The sequence below is a fragment of the Andrographis paniculata genome, unplaced genomic scaffold, assembly GCF_009805555.1.
Source record: "Andrographis paniculata isolate CXL003 unplaced genomic scaffold, ASM980555v1 Contig79END, whole genome shotgun sequence".
In the NCBI taxonomy this organism is placed as follows: Eukaryota; Viridiplantae; Streptophyta; class Magnoliopsida; order Lamiales; family Acanthaceae; genus Andrographis; species Andrographis paniculata.
In genome coordinates this window covers 3,691,702-3,714,699 of record NW_026137616.1, presented here as the reverse complement: position 1 = coordinate 3,714,699, position 22,998 = coordinate 3,691,702, and the positions used below count along the sequence as shown (strand labels likewise).

The following is a 22,998-nucleotide window of genomic DNA, read 5'->3' as shown; positions in this document are numbered from 1 at the left end:
TTTTTATATTATACTATAAATATATTTTATTTTTAAAATATTACGTCAATATCAATTTATTGAATAACTATTTAAATTCAATTTTTCTAAAATTTACCAATCAAATTCAAGCAAAATACCCTAAAAATACAAACAAAACTGGAGTTTAATTTGAGACATTCTTTTATGATGATTATTATTTAGTTTATCATTATTTTTAATATTAATTATATTATACTCCCTCAATTTCACATACAATATCTACACTGTACATACTGTATTTAGGAGGGTGTAATTAGTAAATAATTAAGAATATATTAACAAAAATAATTATTTTATAATATAAATAATTATAAATTAAAATTAAAATAACTAATTATTTTAATTAAAATTTAAAAAAATAAATTAAAAAGTTTAAAATGACACTGAATATATAATGGACAGAAACTGCAAGAGGGAGTAATTATTAGTATAATTTAGATTTTATCAACACATAATAATAATAATAATAATAATTCTGAATACGAACGTAGCTAAAAAATTGTGATTAAATGCAATACATTATGCATAATTGCATATACACCCCTCAATCTATGACATTTTTCGGTTCTACCCCGTAAGATGTTAACTGGTTTTGCGACGCGCGTCTGATCAAATCACAACTGTCGATACTCCTACAGCACGGCTCGGATCGATTCCCTCCCCATCCATCCCATCGCCATTAACGTGGTCCCCTTTCCATCTCCAGCTTCTCTTCCTAGGGTTTTCTCGAAGGGGCCGGCGATTGCCAATTCCCTTTTCCGATTCACCGATTCGCTTCAGATCTGTAGCAACAAAATGTACGGATTCGAAGCGCTGACGTTCAACATCCACGGTGGATACCTGGAGGCGATCGTTCGAGGATACCGCTCCGGTCTCCTCACCGCCGCTGATTACAACAACTTATGTCAGTGTGAGACACTGGACGACATCAAAATGCATCTCTCCGCCACCGAGTACGGGCCCTACCTCCAAAATGGTTAGTATCCGTTCCAAATTTAACGAGGGGATTGAGTTTCTCTTCTTTTGCGCGACCTTCGTGAGATATATTGAATTGGTGTTACTGGATTGGATCAGAGTGTTCGTTGTGGAGTGATCCTGTTGATCTCGTTTTCACGCTCCTGATCTTCCAAATCATTGGTTTCGATAGGATATTGTGTTTTGCTGATGTTCAATTTTCTTAATTTTGGGGCTTGCGAGTAGACTTCTTATTGATCCATAGGAGATTCATAAATTGGAACTGACAGCATGGTTTTAAACTTATTAAGTTGAATTTCTGAATAAAGTGAAGTTGAGTAACACATTACTTGATTATTCATCTTTTAAAGGAAATTATTGGATCATCAGTGAGAGATGGTCTATGCTTATTCTGGTCGAAGATTTTAGATGTTCAATGTGTATATGCATTTTAACTCTGCTTCCATGATTTTAAGAGCCTGTTTTCAATCGGTTATTGTTATTAGTTCCATTATAGTTAAGTTGGGTTCATCAGTTTTCATCAGGTCAAGTTTTATTTATCAGAATAAATTCTTAGTATATTACTTAAAGGCTTCACTATAAAAAAGTATGTTACGTTGCAATTCAAATCCATTTTAGCCTCCTTTGAAGCATTTACTTACAAAGTGGATATCTATTTGTTTATTAATCCTTGTTAGGTTTTTTTATTTCATCTATTGTCAGAAGCTTTTCTAGTTCTTCTGCTTGGTGAAATTTTCGGAGAATGGCATATAATTTGTTAATGCTCTGTCTATGCAGAGCCCTCCCCATTGCATACTACTACAATTGTGGAGAAATGCACCCTCAAACTGGTTGATGAGTACAAGCATATGTTAACCCAAGCCACAGAACCTCTATCGACCTTTCTGGAGTACATCACGTATGTGGGTTCATTGTGATGCTTCTGTCAAATGTATAATGTGCTTTCGTTTCAGGGGTAGTTATCTTTGGTGACGTTTAGATGGGGACTTCACCTGCATACTGCAAATTAACGCTTTCAATTAATGATCTAGGAATAAAATGCCATGTGCAATATTCATTCTGCAACGAGTGGAACCTAACTTCTGATACACAATTAGAAATGTTCCCTAAGTTTGTTTAACTCTTTATTTGTCACATCTTTTTTCTCTTTTGTTAAGCATTTTTACCATCATTTGTCTGGCATGGGAACTTCTCACCAGAAAATTTATCTTATTATTTAGTTATGGCCACATGATCGACAATGTTGTGCTCATTGTTACTGGAACTTTGCATGAGAGGGATGTTCAGGAGTTATTGGAGAAATGTCATCCTTTGGGGATGTTTGACAGGTACTGTTAACTTTGCATAATCCAACTTTCTGGCTCATATAAAACTGTTATCTTGGTATAATGTAATCAATAATTTCTACAGCATTGCGACTCTAGCTGTTGCCCAGAATATGCGGGAGCTTTACAGACTGGTGCTTGTTGACACACCCCTGGCCCCATACTTTTCTGAGTGCATCACTTCGGAGGTTTATGTTGCTTCCCATTTTATTTAGCTTGATGACCTGTCACTGATCCACTTAACTGTAGAAATAATTTCGAGCAGTAAATACTTTCATGCTGTATATGTTTTCATGATTGTGTGTTTATCATAACATGGCTTATTTGGCAGGATTTGGATGACATGAACATTGAAATTATGAGGAATACTCTTTACAAGGCATACCTTGAAGATTTTTACAGGTTTTGCCAGGTATATGGTCAGTTTGGTGTGTTTTGATGTAGTTGCTTACATTAGAATATGTTTTTGAAGCTTACTAATGCATAAATTACTTGTAGAAACTTGGTGGTGCCACAGCAGAGATTATGTCTGACCTCCTTGCATTTGAAGCTGACAGAAGAGCAGTTAATATCACAATAAACAGGTTGGTCATGGTCCAGACCGATCTTTACGCAAACACCCACAAATTATCTGCTTTTATCATTTCCTGACTCTGTTGTTTGTGTTTATCTCTAGCATTGGCACCGAGCTTACTCGAGATGACCGGAGGAAGCTGTACTCTAATTTTGGCTTACTGTAAGGACCTTTTTCTATAAAAATGAAAAATTAAAATTAGAAGTTTAGTTTTTGTGCTCTGTTATAGTTTCTTTTTCCTGTCACTGATGGGGTGTGTGCTTTTTCTTTTCTTCTTTTTTTATAGATATCCTTATGGTCACGAGGAGCTTGCTATCTGTGAAGACATTGATCAGGTACTTAATGATTTACTCCATATGCTGTTATTTTGCTGCCCTTGCTAATGAAAATGGAAAGTTTGGAGCACCACTAGAACTTTTCTTTCCTATAGATCTTGAGGACTGATTATCCATCATACAGCCTGAAAGATATTTAATCTATGATAACAAAAGGCATTTTGTTTGTGGTGTCTTTCTTTACCCGGACATGAAAAGCACAAAAAGTTAGGACTTCAGAAAATGGACTAAAGCTCTTTGACATTGGACTTTTTTTGGTTTTTTAATAAACCTTTGTAATGGTAGTTTTTAATTAAGTAAACGAAGAGGAATGGTGAGTGGTTTGCTAGTAATGGGTTCTGCAATTAAGCTAGCCTCCTTGTAACGTCTTTTATTTTTTTTTGTAATTTGAGATCTTACTAAATTCTACTTTGGGAGGTTTGTAAAATTCCTTGTGGTCTGATTACCTGGCTGGATTGCATGTGATGATGCGTACTTGGGAGCTTATTTGATGATCAGACATGCAAACTTACCTTAATCACTAGAAGCTTTAAAAATTTTGTTGCATCTAATGTGTTGAGAATCTCCGTGTGCCTACAAGTTTTCTTGTCAATCCTCTTTGCAAAGGGACCTGATTTTTATACCAGGCATCATGTTTACTTCGGTATATATTTGCCTAAGGCATGGTAGCTGTATTTTTTGTTACCGTTGGAAGACTATATAATATGTAATTAATGATGGATTTTCTTATCAGTTTAAACTTTTAGGTAAATGGTCATTTAATAGTTACTATTTTCTTGCATTTTCCTGGTCCACTTCTTCTTGTTGATTAGAACCTCTGCCCGTCCCGTTCTCTTAATTTGTTCAATATTCATAGGTCCGTGGTGCCATGGAAAAGTACCCTCCTTACCAATCCATATTCTCCAAGTTATCTTACGGGGAGAGTCAGATGCTCGACAAAGCCTTTTATGAAGAGGAAGTAAAACGACTCTGCTTGGCATTTGAGCAGCAGGTTTGTTTACATTGTGTTTGTTTGGAGGATCTTGAAAGATTTTCACTATTTACACTATTTTTTCCCAAAAATATCAAATCAAATACCAATTTTTTATTTTTTATATTATACTAAAAATCAATTTTATATTCAAAACATCACATCAATACTTATTTATATTGCATCATACAACTATTTCAATTCAAATTCTTTACTATTCAAATCCCAACTAAGAATCCAAAGCTTAAAACATACACACCTTTACTGAATCTTGGCATCGCCAACGGATATCTTGCGATAATTTATTGACTTAGCGACCATTTTGACATGCAGTTCCATTATGGTGTATTTTTCGCATACATGAGGTTGAGAGAGCAGGAGATCCGGAACTTGATGTGGATATCAGAATGCGTAGCACAGAACCAGAAATCGCGAGTACACGACAGCGTGGTCTTCATATTCTAGTAAGAAATGAATGAATGCATCACAATTTCCGACTACATACGTGCTTCTAAAAATTGGTTGAGATTTCATTTCATCTGCTGCTGCCTTATTTGAGTTTTTGTTGTTTATTGGAGTTTGATGAATAAGCCGTGCTGCTGTTGTTGTCGTCGTCGTCGACATGAACAATAATATTTATATGCCTGCCTATAAAATCTATACGTCCTCACGGCACGCCACTAATATTTTTATCATTTTTATTTTCGACCGAAGAGATTGTAGGTTTTGATTGGATGGATGGATGATGGATTAGATTAAGGCTTGTTGATGATGGGTTTCATTCGTGTATGTTACGTTGTTGCTGGGATTTGTATTCTACTAACATATTCTCTCTCACTTCTTATAGCTACTCCCTCCGTCCCAGATATTATGTCCACGTTGCCATTTCTGTCCCACATGCCATGTCATTTCCTTTTTTTTTTTTTAAATATTACACATTTTAATTTCATTTTTAAATTTTTTTTTTTTAATTTTAATTAAATTAATTAGTTATCTTAATCTTAATTATTTTCACTAATACATTTTTAATTATCTACTTATTATATTTCTCCTAAAATACCGTATCTATAGTGTAGCAGACACTGTATACGTGGGATCCTAAAATACCGTGTCTAGCAGACACGGTGTTATAGGGACGGAGGGAATACTGCTTAATAAAAGATGGTTTTATACTCCTAACTGTATTTGGCCATTACTACTACATTTGGGGAAATAGAAATTTTGTTTGATCTTATATTTTAAATAAAAAATAAATACATTACTTGATTTTTTTGCTCATAAAAGATTATAGTGGATGCTAAGAGAAACATTTGGTTTTGATTTGAATTTAAAATTTTACTTAAATAATATTTAGATGAAATATTCTGTAAATACTATTTTCGAGTTTAATTTTGTTTTATTAGAGGCAGTAAACTATTTATTAAAATACTTGTTTGGTTGTAGTTTTAAATTTTTAATGAAGTGTTATATTATTTATATTTAAATAATATTTGAATGTGATATTTTTGTAAGAGTAAATAGTATTTTCTCAGTTTCGTAACAATGTATTTATTTATTATTTGTATCATTGTATTTAATATTAAAAATATTTTTATAATGATTGTTGGTACAAATGTCATTATAAACACGATAAAAATTAAATAGATATTTAATTACCGGATGGAGGGAGTATATTGTTTTTGAAAACAATGTTTATTAAGTATATTATCTCCGTTTAACTTTAGTTGTCCAGTTTTGTTTTGTGTAGATATAAGAATCTAAACAAAAGCATAATCAGTAAATAATTAAAGATTATATTAATAATATTAATTATTTTATAATATTAATTATTAAGATTAAAAAATTATAAATTATAAAATTTAAAATAAATTAAAATGTATAATTATTTTTTTTTAAAAAAAATAGATGTATAACAGACTTAAATAAAAAATTTAGACTTATATGGGAAGGACGAAGTAATGTTTAGGGCATGTTTGGATTAGCTTTAATAATCAAAAGTCAAAGGAAAAAAAAAAAAAAAAAAAACAAAAGAAGAAGAAGAAGAGAGAGAGAAGCCATTTGATCTTATATTTGAGTAAATTTTTATAAAACCAAAGGGTTTGTTTTAAAAAAAAAAAAAAAAAAACACACTAAGAAATAACATGATTTCAATATATATATTTTACCATTACAAAAAACATACCTACAACATGAAATACTACTTTTTATGTTAACGACACATAAAAACCCTAAGGGTGTGTTTGCTTGAGGGATTGAATTTTTTTTTCACTGTTCATTCAATTTTATTTTTTTTCAAAAATATGAAATCAAACACTTATTTTTTATTTTTTATATTATACTAAAAATCAATTTTACATTCAAAACATCACATCAATACCTATTTATATCACATCATACAATTATTCAAATTCAAAATTTTTATTATTTAAATCCCAACTTAAAATCCAAATCTCCAAACAAATACACCCTAAATAAGCTAATTCAATTCTTTTAAAAATATTTTTGCTTATTTAAGAAACCACCTATAAATGTTCTTTAAGAAAAAGAAAACTCCCGCCAAAAGTTGTTTTTAATATATAAATATATTCTCTACGTTCTATTTAATTGGTTCTTTTTTATTTGTTGTCAAATTTTATTCAAATTTAATTTTACATTTAAAATATTATATCAATAAATATTTATATTATATCAAACAATAATTTTAATTTAAAATTTTACTATTCTAAGTCAAAACACAAAACTAAAACTTCACATGCAATAATAAGATATTTTAAATTATAATAATATATTATTTAAAATTTTATTCTCGATATAAAATTCATATTTTAAATAATAATAATATATTATTTAAAATAAATATTTTTCCCTCGATATAATAATATTCACATATATATATTTTATAAGATATTATATTTAAAATATTTAAATATGTCTTTTAAATTTATTTTAATCTTATATATTAATTCTTATAATAAAATTATCAATAATATTGCTTTTATAAAAATATAATAAAATAATATCATAACTCATATTATTAATTAATTAATTTTTTTTATTATTTTAAATATTGTGTCTCAATCAAATGAGTCATATGAAATGAAACAGGAAGCATGTACCACCTGAATGTGCTTATTATTTAAGAATAAATTCATAGTATAATCAATTTTGACTAAAAACGACATTTAAGTGCGTATTTGGCCGAGTAGTTTTTGAAGGATTATTTTTTATTCGTAATTCTTTTTTCTGGAAAAATATAAAATAAAATACTTATTTATATTTTTATATTATATTAAAAATATATTATAAAATATTAATATAAATTAATGCAAATAATAATAATAATAATAATAATCTAAACTTAAATATATAGAGAGAGATAAATAACAAAGAACGGAGAATCATAAAAACATTAACGAAGAGAGATGAGAGACAAACTCATAACTATTCACTAATTACTGATAATTAAATTATATTTGACATTGATCAGTAAAAATTAAAGATATATTTTACAAAATTAATATTAAAGGGACATAATTTAAAAAGACGGTCAAATATAAGGATATAAATTAATAATACCTCGTGAAAAATGATACCCTCTCTTAAGTTTTTCTATTTGATATGAAGAGTTATTGATCGAACTATTCTACTCTGAGATGTCCTACGAAGAAAGGTGTTGGTGTGTGAAGGTGAAGAAGGAAGAAAAAAAAGAATATGAACGGTTTATCACATATTGGAAAAATAAACAGACTACATCATCTGTAAATATAATAGTTCCCATTTATGATTAAAGAATTAATTTGTTGGATTGGATTCAATTGTGAATGAACCTAGCATTGACATGGGCATTGGATATATATATATATTTAAAATTGGGCCTTGGGCCTTAAGGCTCGTGGGCCGGGCTCAATTGAGATAAAATTAATTAATTCAAAATTTATATTTTATTCGATTAATTTATCTTGACCGTTGAAATTCAAATTAATCGGATAGAAAAAAATAGTTACAACATAATGCAATATGTGTTAAATAGTGGAGGATGGTTGGACACTTTAATTTAATTTTCTTCCTTGAATTAAACATTAGACTCACCAACAAAATTGAACACGAATCAACTCAAAAGAAAATACTATGTGCTCCCTTACTATCTATTTTCTTTCTTTTCAATTTTCTCCAAAAACTTCCAAAGTTTTTTTTGGTTCGGTTCGTGGTAGGATTGTGAATCCCTAGTTGATTCGTTTATCATGGGAAGCAACTGATGGCAGACCGGATTTTCTTTAAAGAGATCGCGTGCAACGCGAAACTCGAATTTGTTCTTAATTAGATCTGTTATTTGATTTCGATTTGCGCATCTTGATTTTCAATGTGTTTTTTTTTTTAGCTAACAATCTTGAAGCAAATTTGTGTGAAAATTTGAGATAGCTTACGAAATTCCCCAAATTTTCGATCATATCGCGGCTGCCTAGAACATACCTGATGGCGAAGGAATGATCGACATTGTGCGCGATGGAGGCGATAGAAATCTGAACGACGACGTTCAAATTGGTGCAGAGGAGGAGAACGAGGAGGTGAACTCCAACGAATCGCACACTCCGATTATGGTTCCATCCATTCCAAAATTGCAGCCACTCAGTGAGGCTACTAAAATCGTTGCTACCAGGTATCAAGCGCGTAACGCAGCCAGGAGGGCTGTTGTCAAAAAGGTTGTGAAGGCAGCGTACGAACAGGCTTTCAAGGCCGCGATGGAGGGAGCGCAACCTGTTGCTGCGACCTCCAACCAATCTGTTGTTGGAGGTAAAAACGGGATCTTGTTGATACCCATGTGAGACAGCCTGATGTTGTTTTGCCTCGTCTGCAACGTATGGCTGCAGGACTTGCGCAGGGTCTCGTTGTGCCTACTGGACAACAACTAGACGAGTTTGAGGGTATATAGCTTGTTGTTGTTACGGACCATGTAATGCAGTATGTCGCTACAACTTTTATGCAGTCTGTCGCTACAACTTTTTAGGCAGCCTGTTGCTGCGGCACCGAAAAGCTAGAAAAATTCAACGGACATAAATTTAAAACATAACAGCAAAAGATGTTGTTTTATCCGACCACGTTGTATCTGGCATACTGACTGATGGAGGATACACCTGTTGTGCCTGAAGGATCCTCGAAAAAACAAAAAACACAAATTCTGAAAGCTTGAAATCACTCAGATTTTATGTGCAAAAATTATATATTGAATAGCTTGAGCGACTCTCTGTACGGTGTCTACCGGAATGCGCTAACGGCTAAGCAGCTATGGAAGACGCTGGAGTGAATCAACTTCAAAGAAAATACTTTATGCTCCCTTACTCTCTATTTTCTTTCGCTTCAAATTCCTCCAAAAACTTCCAAAGTTTTATTGGTTCGGTTCGTGGTGGGATCGTGAATTCCTAATTGATTCGTTTTATCCTGGAAAGCAACCGGTGGCGAGCCGAATTTGCTTCAAGGAGATCGTGTGCAACGCGAAACTCGAATTTGTTCTTAATAAGATCTGTTATTTGAATTTGATTTCCGCATCTCGATTTTCAATATATATATATATTTTTCTAACTAACAGGGGAATCCTCAGCGTGAGTTAAAGCAAGTTTTCCATTTTTTCTTTCTTCAACGGAGACGATAAACCATGTTCTCTTTCCGCTATGTGATATACCGTCAGCCAATTGAAATGAAGTTATAGAATAGTATAAGGTATTGTGGGTGACACAAAAAAGTATTGTGTGGGAGCAGTATGACTTTGATGTGCAACATATGGACAGCTTGCAATGAGTTAATCTTCTAGGGTAAATCAATATTGACTATTGGAATCATCAAAAAAATCAAATGAAATACTCTCTCCGTTCCGAAATTAAATATTCATTTGCTTTTTTGCACTTAATTTTAAAAATATTAGTATTATATTAGGATATAGTATGAATAAAATAAAAATGACTAAAATAACCTTATATGATATAAATATATATTGTAAGTTGTAAGGGTATTGTAATGGTAGGTAGAAGTAGAGTTACTAAAAAAGAAATAGATACTTTATTACGGGACGGACAAAAATGAAAAAATGGACGAAGGGGGTATATGAAAACAATTTCAACTGAAAAATCCAACCAGACACAATAAAGTAAGGAAGACAATTTTCTACTGGATAATTTAGATAAAATACATTATTATAGATATTGTATTAATGTGTGTATATATTATATTTTATTAATAATATTAAGTATATCATAAAAATTTATTGGATAAACCTTATATTAATATCACATTAATACTGTTTAAAAATATTTAAATATAAAAGGTATGTTATTTTTTATTTAGGCTCCAAAAAATACTCAGCTTCATATTTTTGGTACGTGCATGATATTTAAGGCAGTCAAATTTAATAATTAATAGTAGTTATTTATTATATCATTTTATTTATTTTATTTATGTGAATAATGATGTTGATATTTTTAAAATAAAAATTAATAATTATATATATAATTAAAAACTTCAAATATTTATTTTTAAATATTTTGAATCCTATATCTTAATAAAAAATACGCTATATAATATGAATAAACTAATATATATAAATATCATTGTGTAAAAAATAAAATTTTATGTTCTATATAATATAATTAAATAAAAAATATTTTTAATTACTATAAGCTGTTTTTCTTATAAATATAGAAAATTTTAAGTACATAGTATATAAAAATATTTGTATATTAAAGAGATAGAGAAATAATTTTTTTTTAAGTAGATCAAATAAATTAAAAAGTTAATTAAATTTATTGAAAAAGATAGAAATAATTTATTTTTTTATAATCATACATTTAAAATATAGAAATTTAATAATATCTCCATCCATTTAAGTTTATATTTACTTTTATATTTATATTTTGATACTACTTTCGTCCAACATATCGTGTTTGTTACACTGTAAACACGGAGTAGAATTAGTAGATAATTAAGGATGTATTAGTGAAAATAATTATCTTATAATATATATAATTATAAATTAAGATTAAGATAACTAATTAGTTTAATTAAAATTTAAAAAAATTTAAAAATTTAAAATGAGATTAAAGTGTGTAATCATTTTTAAAAAAAAAGAAATGGACATGGCATGTGGGACAAAAAGAGCAACTTGGACATGATATGTGAGACGGATGAAGTATTAATTATTATATCTTACAAATCAAAGAAAAAAAATAATATTTATATAAAAATATAATAAATAATATTTTTAATTTGAATACAACATCACAAAAATAAATATAATTATTAAAATAAACTGAAAAAATATGGTATTTTTTTAGTAAATTTTTTTTTAAAAATTTTACTCTTTTGACTATGTATTTTTTAGAGTGTGTTTGTTTGGGGGTTTGAATTTTGAATTGAGATTTTGAATAGTAAAAATTTTGAATTTGAATAATTATATGATGTGATATAAATAGGTGTTGATATAATATTTTGAATGTAAAATTGATTTTTAGTATAATATAAAAAATAAAAAATAAATGTTTGATTTGATATTTTTAGGAGAAAAAATAAGATGAATAGTAAATTTAAAATCCAATCTTCAAACAAAGAAATCTCACAAAAAGTTTCATTAAACATTATTTTTATATTAAATTTAAACCAATTTTTTTTCTAAACTCATCAAAATAAACACACTCAGTAATTTAAATTTATTAAGGTGTGTTTGTTTGCGGATTTGGATTTTGAGTTGGAATTTGAATAGTAAAAATTTTGAATTTGAATAATTGTATGATGTGAAATAAATAAGTGCTGATGTGATATTTTAAATGTAAAATTAATTTTTAAGTATAATATAAAAAATAAAAAAATAAGTGTTTGATTTGATATTTTCTTTTTTAAAAAATTGAATGAATAATGGATTTAAAATCAATACCCTAACAAACACACAGATAGAGTCAATACCGATAAATTCACAAAACATATACTATCATACATGAAAGTAAATACAAATTTAAACGCGTCTTGTGTGTGTATATATATTCCCCTCACAGATACTTGGCTTGCATATGACGCCAGACAATCAATCTTCGAGCAGCGACGGCGACAGCGGCAGCTGGGCGATGCATCTCTGAAGAAGAACCAATATTGGAAATTCGTGACTAGAAAGGACTATTGCTAGTTTCGTTTCAGGTTAATTTATTTCTCCGCCAGATTAATTATGGCTTTTGTGCTCTAACCCTAGTTTTTTTAATCGATGAATCATTGGTTTAATTATGGATATGCCTGGAGTTTGTGGATCTAGGGTTTTTGGCTTTATATACGATCATTTTCATGTTTACACGAGGTTTTGTGGTTGGTGTGGCGGTCTGTTTGGTGTTTGATATTGTAAAAATCGCGCCGTGAGCTTTAGATTAGGTTATTTAATCTGTTCTGTCTTGTAGGCGGTGAGGATGTCTACCCCGGCGAGAAAGCGGTTGATGAGGGATTTCAAGCGGCTGCAGCAGGATCCTCCGGCTGGGATCAGCGGGGCGCCGTATGATAATAACATTATGCTTTGGAATGCTGTTATCTTTGGGTATGTTGTTGTGAATTAATAATGGTCTCTTTGGATGCTGCTGGAAAATGCGTTTTGAACTTATTGGTTTGACTAATGTATGTGAGTTGTTTTTAAATTTGCAGTCCTGATGATACCCCTTGGGATGGAGGTGAGAAGATTCTTCTCTTGAGCTAGGATTTTGAATTAGTTAGAAATGTTTGGTTTGATGCTGCATTCATTTTAGTCTTTTTTTCTTCCTTTTTGTGACTTGCATGGGTGTCGAGCTTTGTAGAGGACTGTGAATACGAAAAATGGAATTACACTTTAGGTGTGGCCTGTTGTGATCAAGGAACCACCTGTTTCTGCTTGGTGGGCGGCGTGGGCCAGAAATGCATGCATTAATAGTTTATTCGGTTAACTACTTAAACTACGAGTTGTTGATGTAGCCGGTACTGGACTTATCTTCAAACGGGTTTATTCCTTTGGCCCAGAATATGAGTACTCGGGCATGGGCTACGTTAGCTCTAGTAGTTTGCTGAATATATTGATTAGTCGGCCTTATCGGCCCCACCATTCTGTACTAAGTGTTATCTTATTTTGCATTTAGGACTTCATATATCATTTAGAATAGATCCTTGTCTTGATTCTTGATTAAACGCCATGCCATAGTGTGTGTGTGTATAAGACGCGTACTGTAGTTATTTTACAAGCTTTTCTTTACCATCATATATTAAATCCATTGAAGGAAATTCTTCACAGAACTCCTCAAGGCCAGCATATGGTGGTATTCAGTTTTTTTCCTGTTTTTTTCCCTTGTATATCTCGTGATTTGATCGCTAGTTACATTTTCGTTTGCAGGCACGTTTAAGTTAACTCTTCAATTCACAGAGGATTACCCAAATAAGCCTCCTACAGTGCGATTTGTATCTAGAATGTTCCATCCCAACAGTAAGTTAATTTGGGTATTTATTTTTCGTCATTGAAAATTGTTGGACGGTATTTATTTTTCGTCATTGAAAATTGTTGGACTAGCATTATTTTTTGAAGCCATGATTAATGGCACGATGAGAAATGTTTTGGAACTGTAAAACTGAGAAAAAGTTTGTGTGACAATGAACCAGCATCTGCGACTGATGTACGGAGTCATAAAATTTTCTTGCAAGTTGGTTTGCACTGGTAGTTTTGCATATCCAACCTGTCCTTTTTTATGTTAATAGTTACTGTTATGATTGTTGTGAATCACAATATATATGTAAGTCTTATTGATATGCATTTTGGACTTACCATTGACTAACTTCATTCTCATTTGGCAGCTCCTATATTTCTGATTGATTATGAACACATAAGTGATTCCTTGATGTTCTAACTAACTTATTATCATCCTGATATCTAGCTACTACTAAACAGAAAAACCATCTTACTAGGTTGTACTTTTTATTTAGCAGGCTGAGGATGCCTTATTATTGTGAAGGAGTTTCTGCATACATGCTTACTTCTTTAGTGTGCTTCTCTCTGACTTCTTGTTCTGATCTGGGTTGTCAAGAATGCTTTTTCTTCTTTGTTTGCTGGGTCCTGCCTTTTCAATTCCATAACTAATTGTGGAAATGATGTATTGTGGTGGTACATATAATAACTAACTTCTCTTTTTGAGCTTTTGAAATTTTCTGTTTTGGCAAAGCAAAGAAGAAATTGTTTTCCTACTGTATCTAAAGATTAGTAGATGCAAAGGCAGTATCATAACCATATAAAATTAGTTTTCTTCTCATGGAGTAACTGCAATTTAGGAATAATTACCACTGTTGATAAACTTTGCTTTTTGGACTCATTACACCCCATCCTTTGACTCCTAAACCAGTCATTTATTTTCATAGTGTATTATATGGTTGCATTTTTATGTTGTTGCTGGTCTGACTTTATGCACATTGATCAGTTTATGCTGATGGAAGTATTTGCTTGGATATTTTACAAAATCAGTGGAGCCCGATATATGATGTTGCCGCAATACTAACATCAATCCAGGTATATTACACTATGAATAGATATCAGAATATATAGAACTCAGAAAACAGTTGGATGAAATAATAAATAAGTCACATAATTATTAAAAATTGCAGTTAATTGAAACCTTTGGCCCTCTTGAAGTTATCACCTCTGGTTATTTATATGTTATTCTTATATATATGTATGAAACAAGTAATATAGTAAGTATTGAACTAATTAATTGCAGGGAAAATTGTAATGTTGGTCTTGCAGTGGCATTACCTTTCATTTTGGTTTTCTAAGTGGATCATATATAGAAATAGTATAGTATATATCATTTGTTGTCACTTTAATAGTCATATATATGCGGACATTCATGTATGCTTATAGAAAATGAGACATGGTCAAGTACAAGATTATTAGAGCGACACTAAATGATATGCATTATAATTTTCGTATGGGATCCATTTAAAGTACCAAATTACGAGGGATGCCATTTGTTAGACCAAAACCATGATTTTCTCTTAATTTTAATATTAAAAAGAGATTAAATTTAAGAGTCATGTAAAATTTTATAAATTTTGTGAAATTAATGCAACAATAGTAGTGAGATTCTGGAAACTTGCCACATGAGGTGTTGAGTTATCACAAGGTTGGAACAGCTCGCTAGTCACCACATTATGTCGAGTTTCCTAAAATATGAAAAATGAAAAATTGTTTTTTATGTTTGAGGAAACTAAACAAACTTCTTTTTGTTAAACTTAATTTGAGGAAACTCAACAATTAATTAGTTGTATTAATTCCTGCCTCACCAGCAATTTTTGTCTACACCATTAAATTCTTTGGTAATTCTGCCTTGATACAGTGTGATGCCACTATAATTAATTAGTGGTATCTCACGGCCCCATGTGGATAGACACCTTAATTGTCATCCAAACTCATCAGCGGCATTGCTAGTTGTATTAATTTTTCAATTTCTATTTCTACAATTGTTCTGTAATTTACTGCTTTTCTCTTTATGATATTAAAATTACATTGTCAAGCATTTTGATCTTTGTGCACTGTACAACCAAGTTTGTCGATATTCTGGTAGGCTGAATACTTTATGGAAAAAGGATTACGTTGATGTAGAAATGTATGAGCTTATTGCCTGTGTAAACAAGTTCATTTATATAAAAATATTTAAACTTTGGCGGAATTAAACTGTCAAAATCATTATGATTTTCTCCAAAGTGATGATACAATACTCATAATTTCTTCCATTTTGAATTCAGTCGCTGTTGTGCGATCCAAACCCAAATTCACCAGCAAACTCAGAAGCTGCAAGGTTGTTCAGCGAGAACAAGCGTGAATACAACAGGAAAGTTCGTGAGATTGTTGAACAGAGTTGGACCGCAGACTAGCCCTGGAGCTCACAATTGATGAGCAGAATTTGCAAGATTGATTCTCCTGTAGATGGTTGTGTTTTCTCCAAAATGTTTGTTATATGAAAACAGCAAAATACAAAAAGACAAATAAAAAATTAGCGGTTCTTGCAGTTTGGACGACACTCGTAAGAATGTATGACATCTTATTTTCAGGGTCTATGAAGAGTCTTTAATTTGATGTATATATATATATTGTGTTGCTGATTTGACGTATGTCCGTAATATCCTTGCATTATAAGGTCCGATATCTATGCTTGCCTATATGTGGTATTCCATTACGTTTGGATAATCTTAATGGAAATTAATGTGCTTTCTGAATTTTTTTTTACTGCCGCCTTATGTTCTAAATATATTGTTGCTGATCTCGACCTTAGCGATGGAATATCAGGTATGTAGTTTCGCCACAAATTGTTTCAATATTGCAAGTTAGATTAAAATCATAGCTAGCTGTGATATTCTCATCATTTGTTAAAATGAGAAATAATTAGGAGTCCATTGTTTTAATTTTATTCTAAGCTCTTTTCTATAAATATCTCTGCTTGCAGGATAAGCCCCGGTGGACTTATTCAGGTATCAAACAGTTTTTTTTCTGGTTGAGCTTTTATGATTACGAACTTATTACATTTTTGAAAAATAACTGTCAGGAATTTTGCTGGAGACCGTCCAGTTTCAGGTACGTTTTTATTTGATTCTTACGAAGCTTATATTTATCCGATTCTGAAGAGCGCCATCGTGTATATGCATTTTTGAATAGCTGTGGTTTTGCATCAAAATTGCGAAGTATTTGTTTTTTTTTTTTTTTGTCTCATGTGAATTTGTGATGGTTTGCTGGATTGGATGCCGAGCTGAAGATGATCGGCACTCCCGTAGGATTAGGTAATTGTGTTTCAGAAGTTTCGGTGTGTGTTTGGGAAATAGTATATTTTTATAGGGGTTTGTGAAGTAGATAAAAAATAAAGTAGTTGCAAAGTGAAGGCAGATTAAGTTGAGATAATCTCCATTTTCTCAATAGCTCATATTCACTTTTCATATAGTTATTCATGCTATGGTTTATGTGGTTGTCAAGTAAAGCCTTTTTATTTATTTATTTTTGCATTGAATCTGTCATTATTATTATTATTTTGATAATGTGGGAATTCTTAGCACAAATTAGGCCCGGCCCGACAAGGCATCGGGGTATAAACCAAAAATCAATGACGTTACGATTACAAATTCATCATCACACCATCCGGTCATCCCCTAAGGGGACTCTCATAAAGCATAGTTCATCTTTGTGTCTATAAAAATTTATGCACGAAATTCCTATATTTGAATATTATGACATAACAGGCGTTTGTTGTGTATATATATTTGATCGGAATTGATGTATAATTTTTTTACTAATTGTGTTTGTTTGGGGGTTTGGATTTTGAATCGAGATTTGAATAGTAAAAATTTTGAATTTGAATAGTTGTATGACCTATATAAATAGGTGTTGATGTGATGTTTTGAATGTAAAATTGATTTTTAGTATAATATAAAAAATGAAAAATAGGTGTTTGATTTGATAATTTTGAGGGAAAAAATTGGATGAATAATGTAAATCCAATCCAATCTCCCTAACAAACGCACTCTAATGATGAAATTTTTAAATAGGAATGGATTTGTATCAGAATAAATACTATTATATATATATATATATGTGCATAATTTACCTTAAACCGGAAAAAAAAAATAAAAAAAATTTAAAGTGGGTTTTCATTAGATTATTCGAAATCTGAATCCATATTGATTTAGACTTAATTTTAAATTTACAATTACTAGTTCTTAACTTAAATTCAAACTATAAGTGCGCATTAGGTAAATCTTCGGCCGAATCTAATACCCTGCAAATCAGACTTGATGTGCAAATCACACTAGACGAACCATGTGTGCCAAGTGACCCGAGGCGTCGGGGGTTTGTTCAAGACCATTTACTTGTATATGTTATTGATACTATGCTATCTATCTTTGTCACTTATCTGAATAGAAAAGAATTAAATCTGGTAAAAATTGATACAATTTGACATGAGACAATTAGATTTGAAATTGAAATTGTTTGCTGGACTATAGATACAAGGTGATATGAATATGACACAATAATAAATAGATTTAATTCGACAATTTGATTATAATATATCAATATTAATTAAAATATTTATTATATATATAAAATAATTTTAATTTAATAAAATTTTCAAAAATATTAATTTAAATTAGTTCAATCCAAATATAATAGTTTTAGTAATAATTTTTAATTTTAACTTATTTTTTTTTATTGATTACTTAATTTATAAAATTTTAATTATAAAAAAATTAAATAACTTGATAACAGATTAATTTTATATTAGTCGAATTGTGTCGAGTTCGTGTCGGCCGTTGAATCATGTAATTTGTTTTAAAAAATTATTAAATTGGTTAACGGTTAATTTTTGAATTGGTTGAATTAAAATGAGTTGGGTTAGTGCCGAATCTTTTAAATACTCCCTCAGTCCCATAACAAAGTATCCATTTTTTCATTTTAGTCCGTCCCATAACAAAGTATCAATTTTCTTTTTTTTTTTACTAACTGTACTATCTGCCTAATATTACAAATACCCTTACAACTTATAATATATTACACAAATGTCATTACTTTTATATCACACATACTAATAACGTTATTTTGGTCATTTCTACTTTATTTCTACTATATCTTAATATAATATTAATATTTTTAAAACTACGTACAAAAAGCAAATGAATACTTATTTATGGGACAGAGAGAGTATAAGATATCAATTCCCGTGGAACAATTTAACTCATTTAGAAGCTCAACCCAACCCCTATTGCTGCCTCTAAAATGAATGCTATCAAAAAATACATATCACATCACATCACATCACATTTTGGACCAAAATTGAAACACAAACATAATTTGATGCTGTCTATATATATATATATGTAGATATATATTCTTATATATATATTCTTAACCATAGAAAAATTGCACAAACTCTCTCCGTCTCTATTAACCAATTTCCTTCCCCAACCTTATTTATAATAAACCAACGCTAGAAACTTATAATAATAATAATAATAATAATAATAATAAATACCCGAGCCTCAATTTTTGGAATCTTCGCCGTCGTCAGATTCAGCCCTCTCCCGCTTTGAATCAAAAGCTTCCCGGGTAGTAGTATTAATCAAGTGGTCGAGAAATCGAACGACCTCAGTCATCAGAGGCCGGTCTGCTGGCCAGCGGTTGATGCAATGTGCGGCCAGCTGGATGGTCTTCCGCATGGCCTTAATCGGGTAGCACCCCTCCAGCCGAGGGTCTACCAGCTTCTGCCTTTCCTTGTCGACTATATGTTTGCGCACCCATTCGACCAGGTACTTCCCGCCCTGTTTCCTGCTCTTGTCCATGGATTTTTGACCCGTTATTAGCTCCAGCAGGACAACACCGAAGCTGTACACGTCGCTCTTTGTCGTAAGATGTCCTGGTCAAAAACATATCTTGGAAGTAATTATCCAAAGAAGATCTTTCTGTAAGTTACAAAGAGTCATTAGTTATTATACTCTTTCCGTCCATTCATATCTGTTTATTTGTAAGATTTTACCGTAGATTTGATATTTTAATTTTTTTTTCTAAAAATATCAAATTAAATACTTAATTTTTATTTATTTTATTACACTAAAAATATAATTTTATATTCAAAATATCACATCACATCAATTTATATTTATATCATATAAAAAATTATTTCATCAAAATCTATAATCTTACAAGTAAACTTCCATCAAATCAAAAGATATATACTTTTTCTATCTCCATAATTATGTCACATTTTCTTTTCTTAGTGTCAGCTAAATTCATGCACAATGCATAAACAACTTTATCCACTCACAATTTTATTATCCCTACTTTAACAAATAATAATCAATTTGTTATACTTCTTCTGCTTAGTCCACTGCATTATTATTATTAATTTTTTAATAAATTTTTTATAATATTTTATTTTATGTTTTACCTACTCCACTTTTATTTTAAAATATTACTTTAATATGTGTTTTTAGTTCATCAATCCAAACACAAAGTATACATTTTCCTTTTAGTAAATTTGACAGCACTAAACGTTATAAATACGTTCAAACTTACACTTATTTACATCGATATCATTATCAAATTAAAGTAAAAAGTGGGAAAAAAAAAGAAAAGTCTTTACACACAAAAAGTAACACTATCCGCCCAAAAGCTTCTTTTGTTTTTAATTTTTTGAACTCAAGATTATGAAGCATTACTAAAATTTGTCAATGGAAGATGGATTTTCCTAACTTAATCTCACAGTTTGAAGATCAATAGAAGCTCAGACAATGGGGTTGAAAAATGCATAAAAGACAGCATAAATCTCATCAGAAACATAATGCAAGTGAAAGAGGCAAACCTGTCATTAGATATTCAGGGGCAGAGTAGCCTTGTACTCCTATCACTCGGGTAGAAACATGGGTTGCATCGCCCTCGGGGGCATCTTTGGCGTGTCCAAAATCAGAAAGTTTGACATTGAAATCCTGAACCAACAACAGGAAGATCAATCAATAGCATTTGTCAGCACAGGAATGTGAGTTAATGTTGAAGACTTGCATATTAATTAGGATATATATTGTCACGCCGTGTACCGAATCTAATAAAATGTTCGAAGATTTAAAATCTCTAAATATGACTGGTTTCTCAATCTCTTCGTGGAGGAATGCGAGACCCTTTGCTGAACCTAATGCAATTTTCATTCTTAGATCCCACGAAAGAGTATTCTGGTCTGCAGCACCAAGAAAACATATTGTATGTCATCATATTAATGTGCATAGCAGCAGAATATTACTGAGAAAAAAAATAAAAATAAAAATTAAAAGAAACAAGAATGATATCCAATGATGTTCCCAAAACAGATTGAGATTGTGCTCAGTGTCATACTCTTAAACAGATGATGCTCTAAGCTTCCCCGTGGCATGAATTCATAGACCAGGAGCCTTTGTTCGCCCTCGATGCTGTATCCTATTAATTTAACCAGATTTGGATGGACAAGTTGGCCAAGATAATTCACTTCTGTCTGCAAAAATGAATGATTCATCAGATATTGGAAGTAAGCATTCCAAAGAACATTTATTTCATGCTTAGTAATGTAAATAAAGATTCGGTAGTGTTGTACAAGCCATTCTTTGTGGCCTTGACGCTTGTTGTGGTTAAGAATCTTTACAGCAACCACAAGCCCTTTGCCCAATTTTGATGGCACACTGCTATTTTCACTGATCCATCCTTTGTAAACAGAGCCGAAGCCTCCTTCGCCGAGGAGACAATCCGGCCTAAAGCTCCTTGTAGCCTGCTTCAATTCATAGTAGGTGAACTTCCGGAGCTTTGGAGAGATCAGCAATTCGGTTGTGCTTATGTCGGGAGCTGATGGAATACTTTCAACATCGATTGTTGTGATTGGAACAACTGGACGCCCTTTACTCGAATCTGTTGTGGCTTTACTTACTGAAGATGCAGAGAGATCACTAAATCATTTCAAACACAACTATAAACAAAAAGGTTAACAAACACAACAGTTTCTGGCCCATAAAAACTTAATCTCAAGGTTGATTGTTGAATTGATTGCAGAAACAGTCATTAACCAGGCCATTTGACAAACATATTTAGGGAAAGTAATTATCAAATAATTTGTATATTTAAGTTACATATTAGGCTCCAAAAGTGTAACCAGTAAAAATGCAAAAATGGTTATCATCAGTGAATCCAAAATAATATACATGAACTCAAAAAACAACTGTATAAACTATTCCCCAATTTATAGACAGAAAAAAGTATTCAACAAGCACAATCTACCAAACATAACTTTCACAAATTAACAGAGTCAACAATCAAATACTCATTCAATCGCTAAGTTACAATTACTGCGCTCTAAATTAACCAGAAATCTTGCATTCAATAAGAAGAGTAATTTTACATCTACCAAATATTTCCATATGCATATACGAAAACAGAGTTCAATATGTATATTATATATATATACCATTTTCGGGATCAGAATCATTATCAGAGGTCTCATATCTGGCGTTTTTAGAGCACCTTCCAATAAATCTGAATGCAAAACAACCAGCCGCGTTAGAAGCATCTTTCCCTTCATCAAGTGCCTTTTTGGAACTGCGGACATCCTTAATATCCCCATCGATGGCTTTAGGACCTTGCGACATTTCCACAAACCCTAGCTCACTAAAATTCCCCCAAATAAACAACAAACCAGTTCTCACTGCATCAAAATTCCTCCAATTCCCTATTATCCAAACAAAATTTGCTTCGAAACTCCACCTAATCGTACAGCGCAGGAAGGTTAAACAAATTCAGCACTAAATAAGCGAACATCCAATCTTCAATTGAATAAAAAACCTCGAGCGCAGATGACAACATACACGATCGAATCCTCAAGTACGGATCATACAACAAACATGCAGTGCGAAAACAAAGCAGCAACAAATCAATGCAGAACCGTTCTTACAAAACAGAAACAAACAACACGATCCACTATATCGAGCGAGCTTGTTTGTGGAGATTTTCTGTTCTCATTTCTTCATGAACTGTTGATTGAAGTTTTGCAGAATTTATGTGTTTCTGCGTGTGCATTGAATTCAAATGGATTCTGTTTTTGTCTATATATATATATATATATATTTATGGGTATTTGACTTAATTAATATTAATTGATACTTACTACAAACACAATTCATAGTAATAGATTTATGTCTCATACTATTTATTTAGATATTTCTGACGTGTTACAGATATAGTTTGAGAATTTTTATTTTATCTTTATTGACTTACTT

The 22,998-nt window shown here is 31.2% G+C and overlaps 3 protein-coding genes across 3 annotated transcripts; 2 read left to right on the top strand and 1 right to left on the bottom strand.

Moving 5' to 3' along the window:
- Positions 1-630: 630 nt before the first annotated feature.
- LOC127240626 (V-type proton ATPase subunit d2) lies at positions 631-4,989 on the top strand. The gene is made up of 10 exons (XM_051259405.1): positions 631-997; positions 1,774-1,894; positions 2,217-2,324; positions 2,407-2,509; positions 2,653-2,733; positions 2,820-2,905; positions 2,998-3,057; positions 3,182-3,230; positions 4,087-4,221; positions 4,534-4,989. Exons 1-10 carry the CDS (start codon positions 817-819, stop codon positions 4,663-4,665), a joined length of 1,056 nt encoding a protein of 351 aa, XP_051115362.1. The 5' UTR covers positions 631-816; the 3' UTR covers positions 4,666-4,989.
- A 7,220-nt stretch (positions 4,990-12,209) lies between these two features.
- On the top strand, positions 12,210-16,310 carry LOC127240380 (ubiquitin-conjugating enzyme E2 2-like). Its single transcript, XM_051259034.1, has 6 exons — positions 12,210-12,375; positions 12,627-12,760; positions 12,865-12,890; positions 13,580-13,669; positions 14,652-14,740; positions 15,976-16,310. Exons 2-6 carry the CDS (start codon positions 12,636-12,638, stop codon positions 16,102-16,104), a joined length of 459 nt encoding a protein of 152 aa, XP_051114991.1. The 5' UTR covers positions 12,210-12,375; positions 12,627-12,635; the 3' UTR covers positions 16,105-16,310.
- A 2,941-nt stretch (positions 16,311-19,251) lies between these two features.
- LOC127240518 (serine/threonine-protein kinase PBL36-like) lies at positions 19,252-22,572 on the bottom strand. The gene is made up of 6 exons (XM_051259236.1): positions 22,191-22,572; positions 21,330-21,655; positions 21,095-21,230; positions 20,803-20,939; positions 20,571-20,694; positions 19,252-19,625 (listed from the first exon to the last, which is right to left on the bottom strand). Exons 1-6 carry the CDS (start codon positions 22,369-22,371, stop codon positions 19,252-19,254), a joined length of 1,278 nt encoding a protein of 425 aa, XP_051115193.1. The 5' UTR covers positions 22,372-22,572.
- Positions 22,573-22,998: the final 426 nt, after the last annotated feature.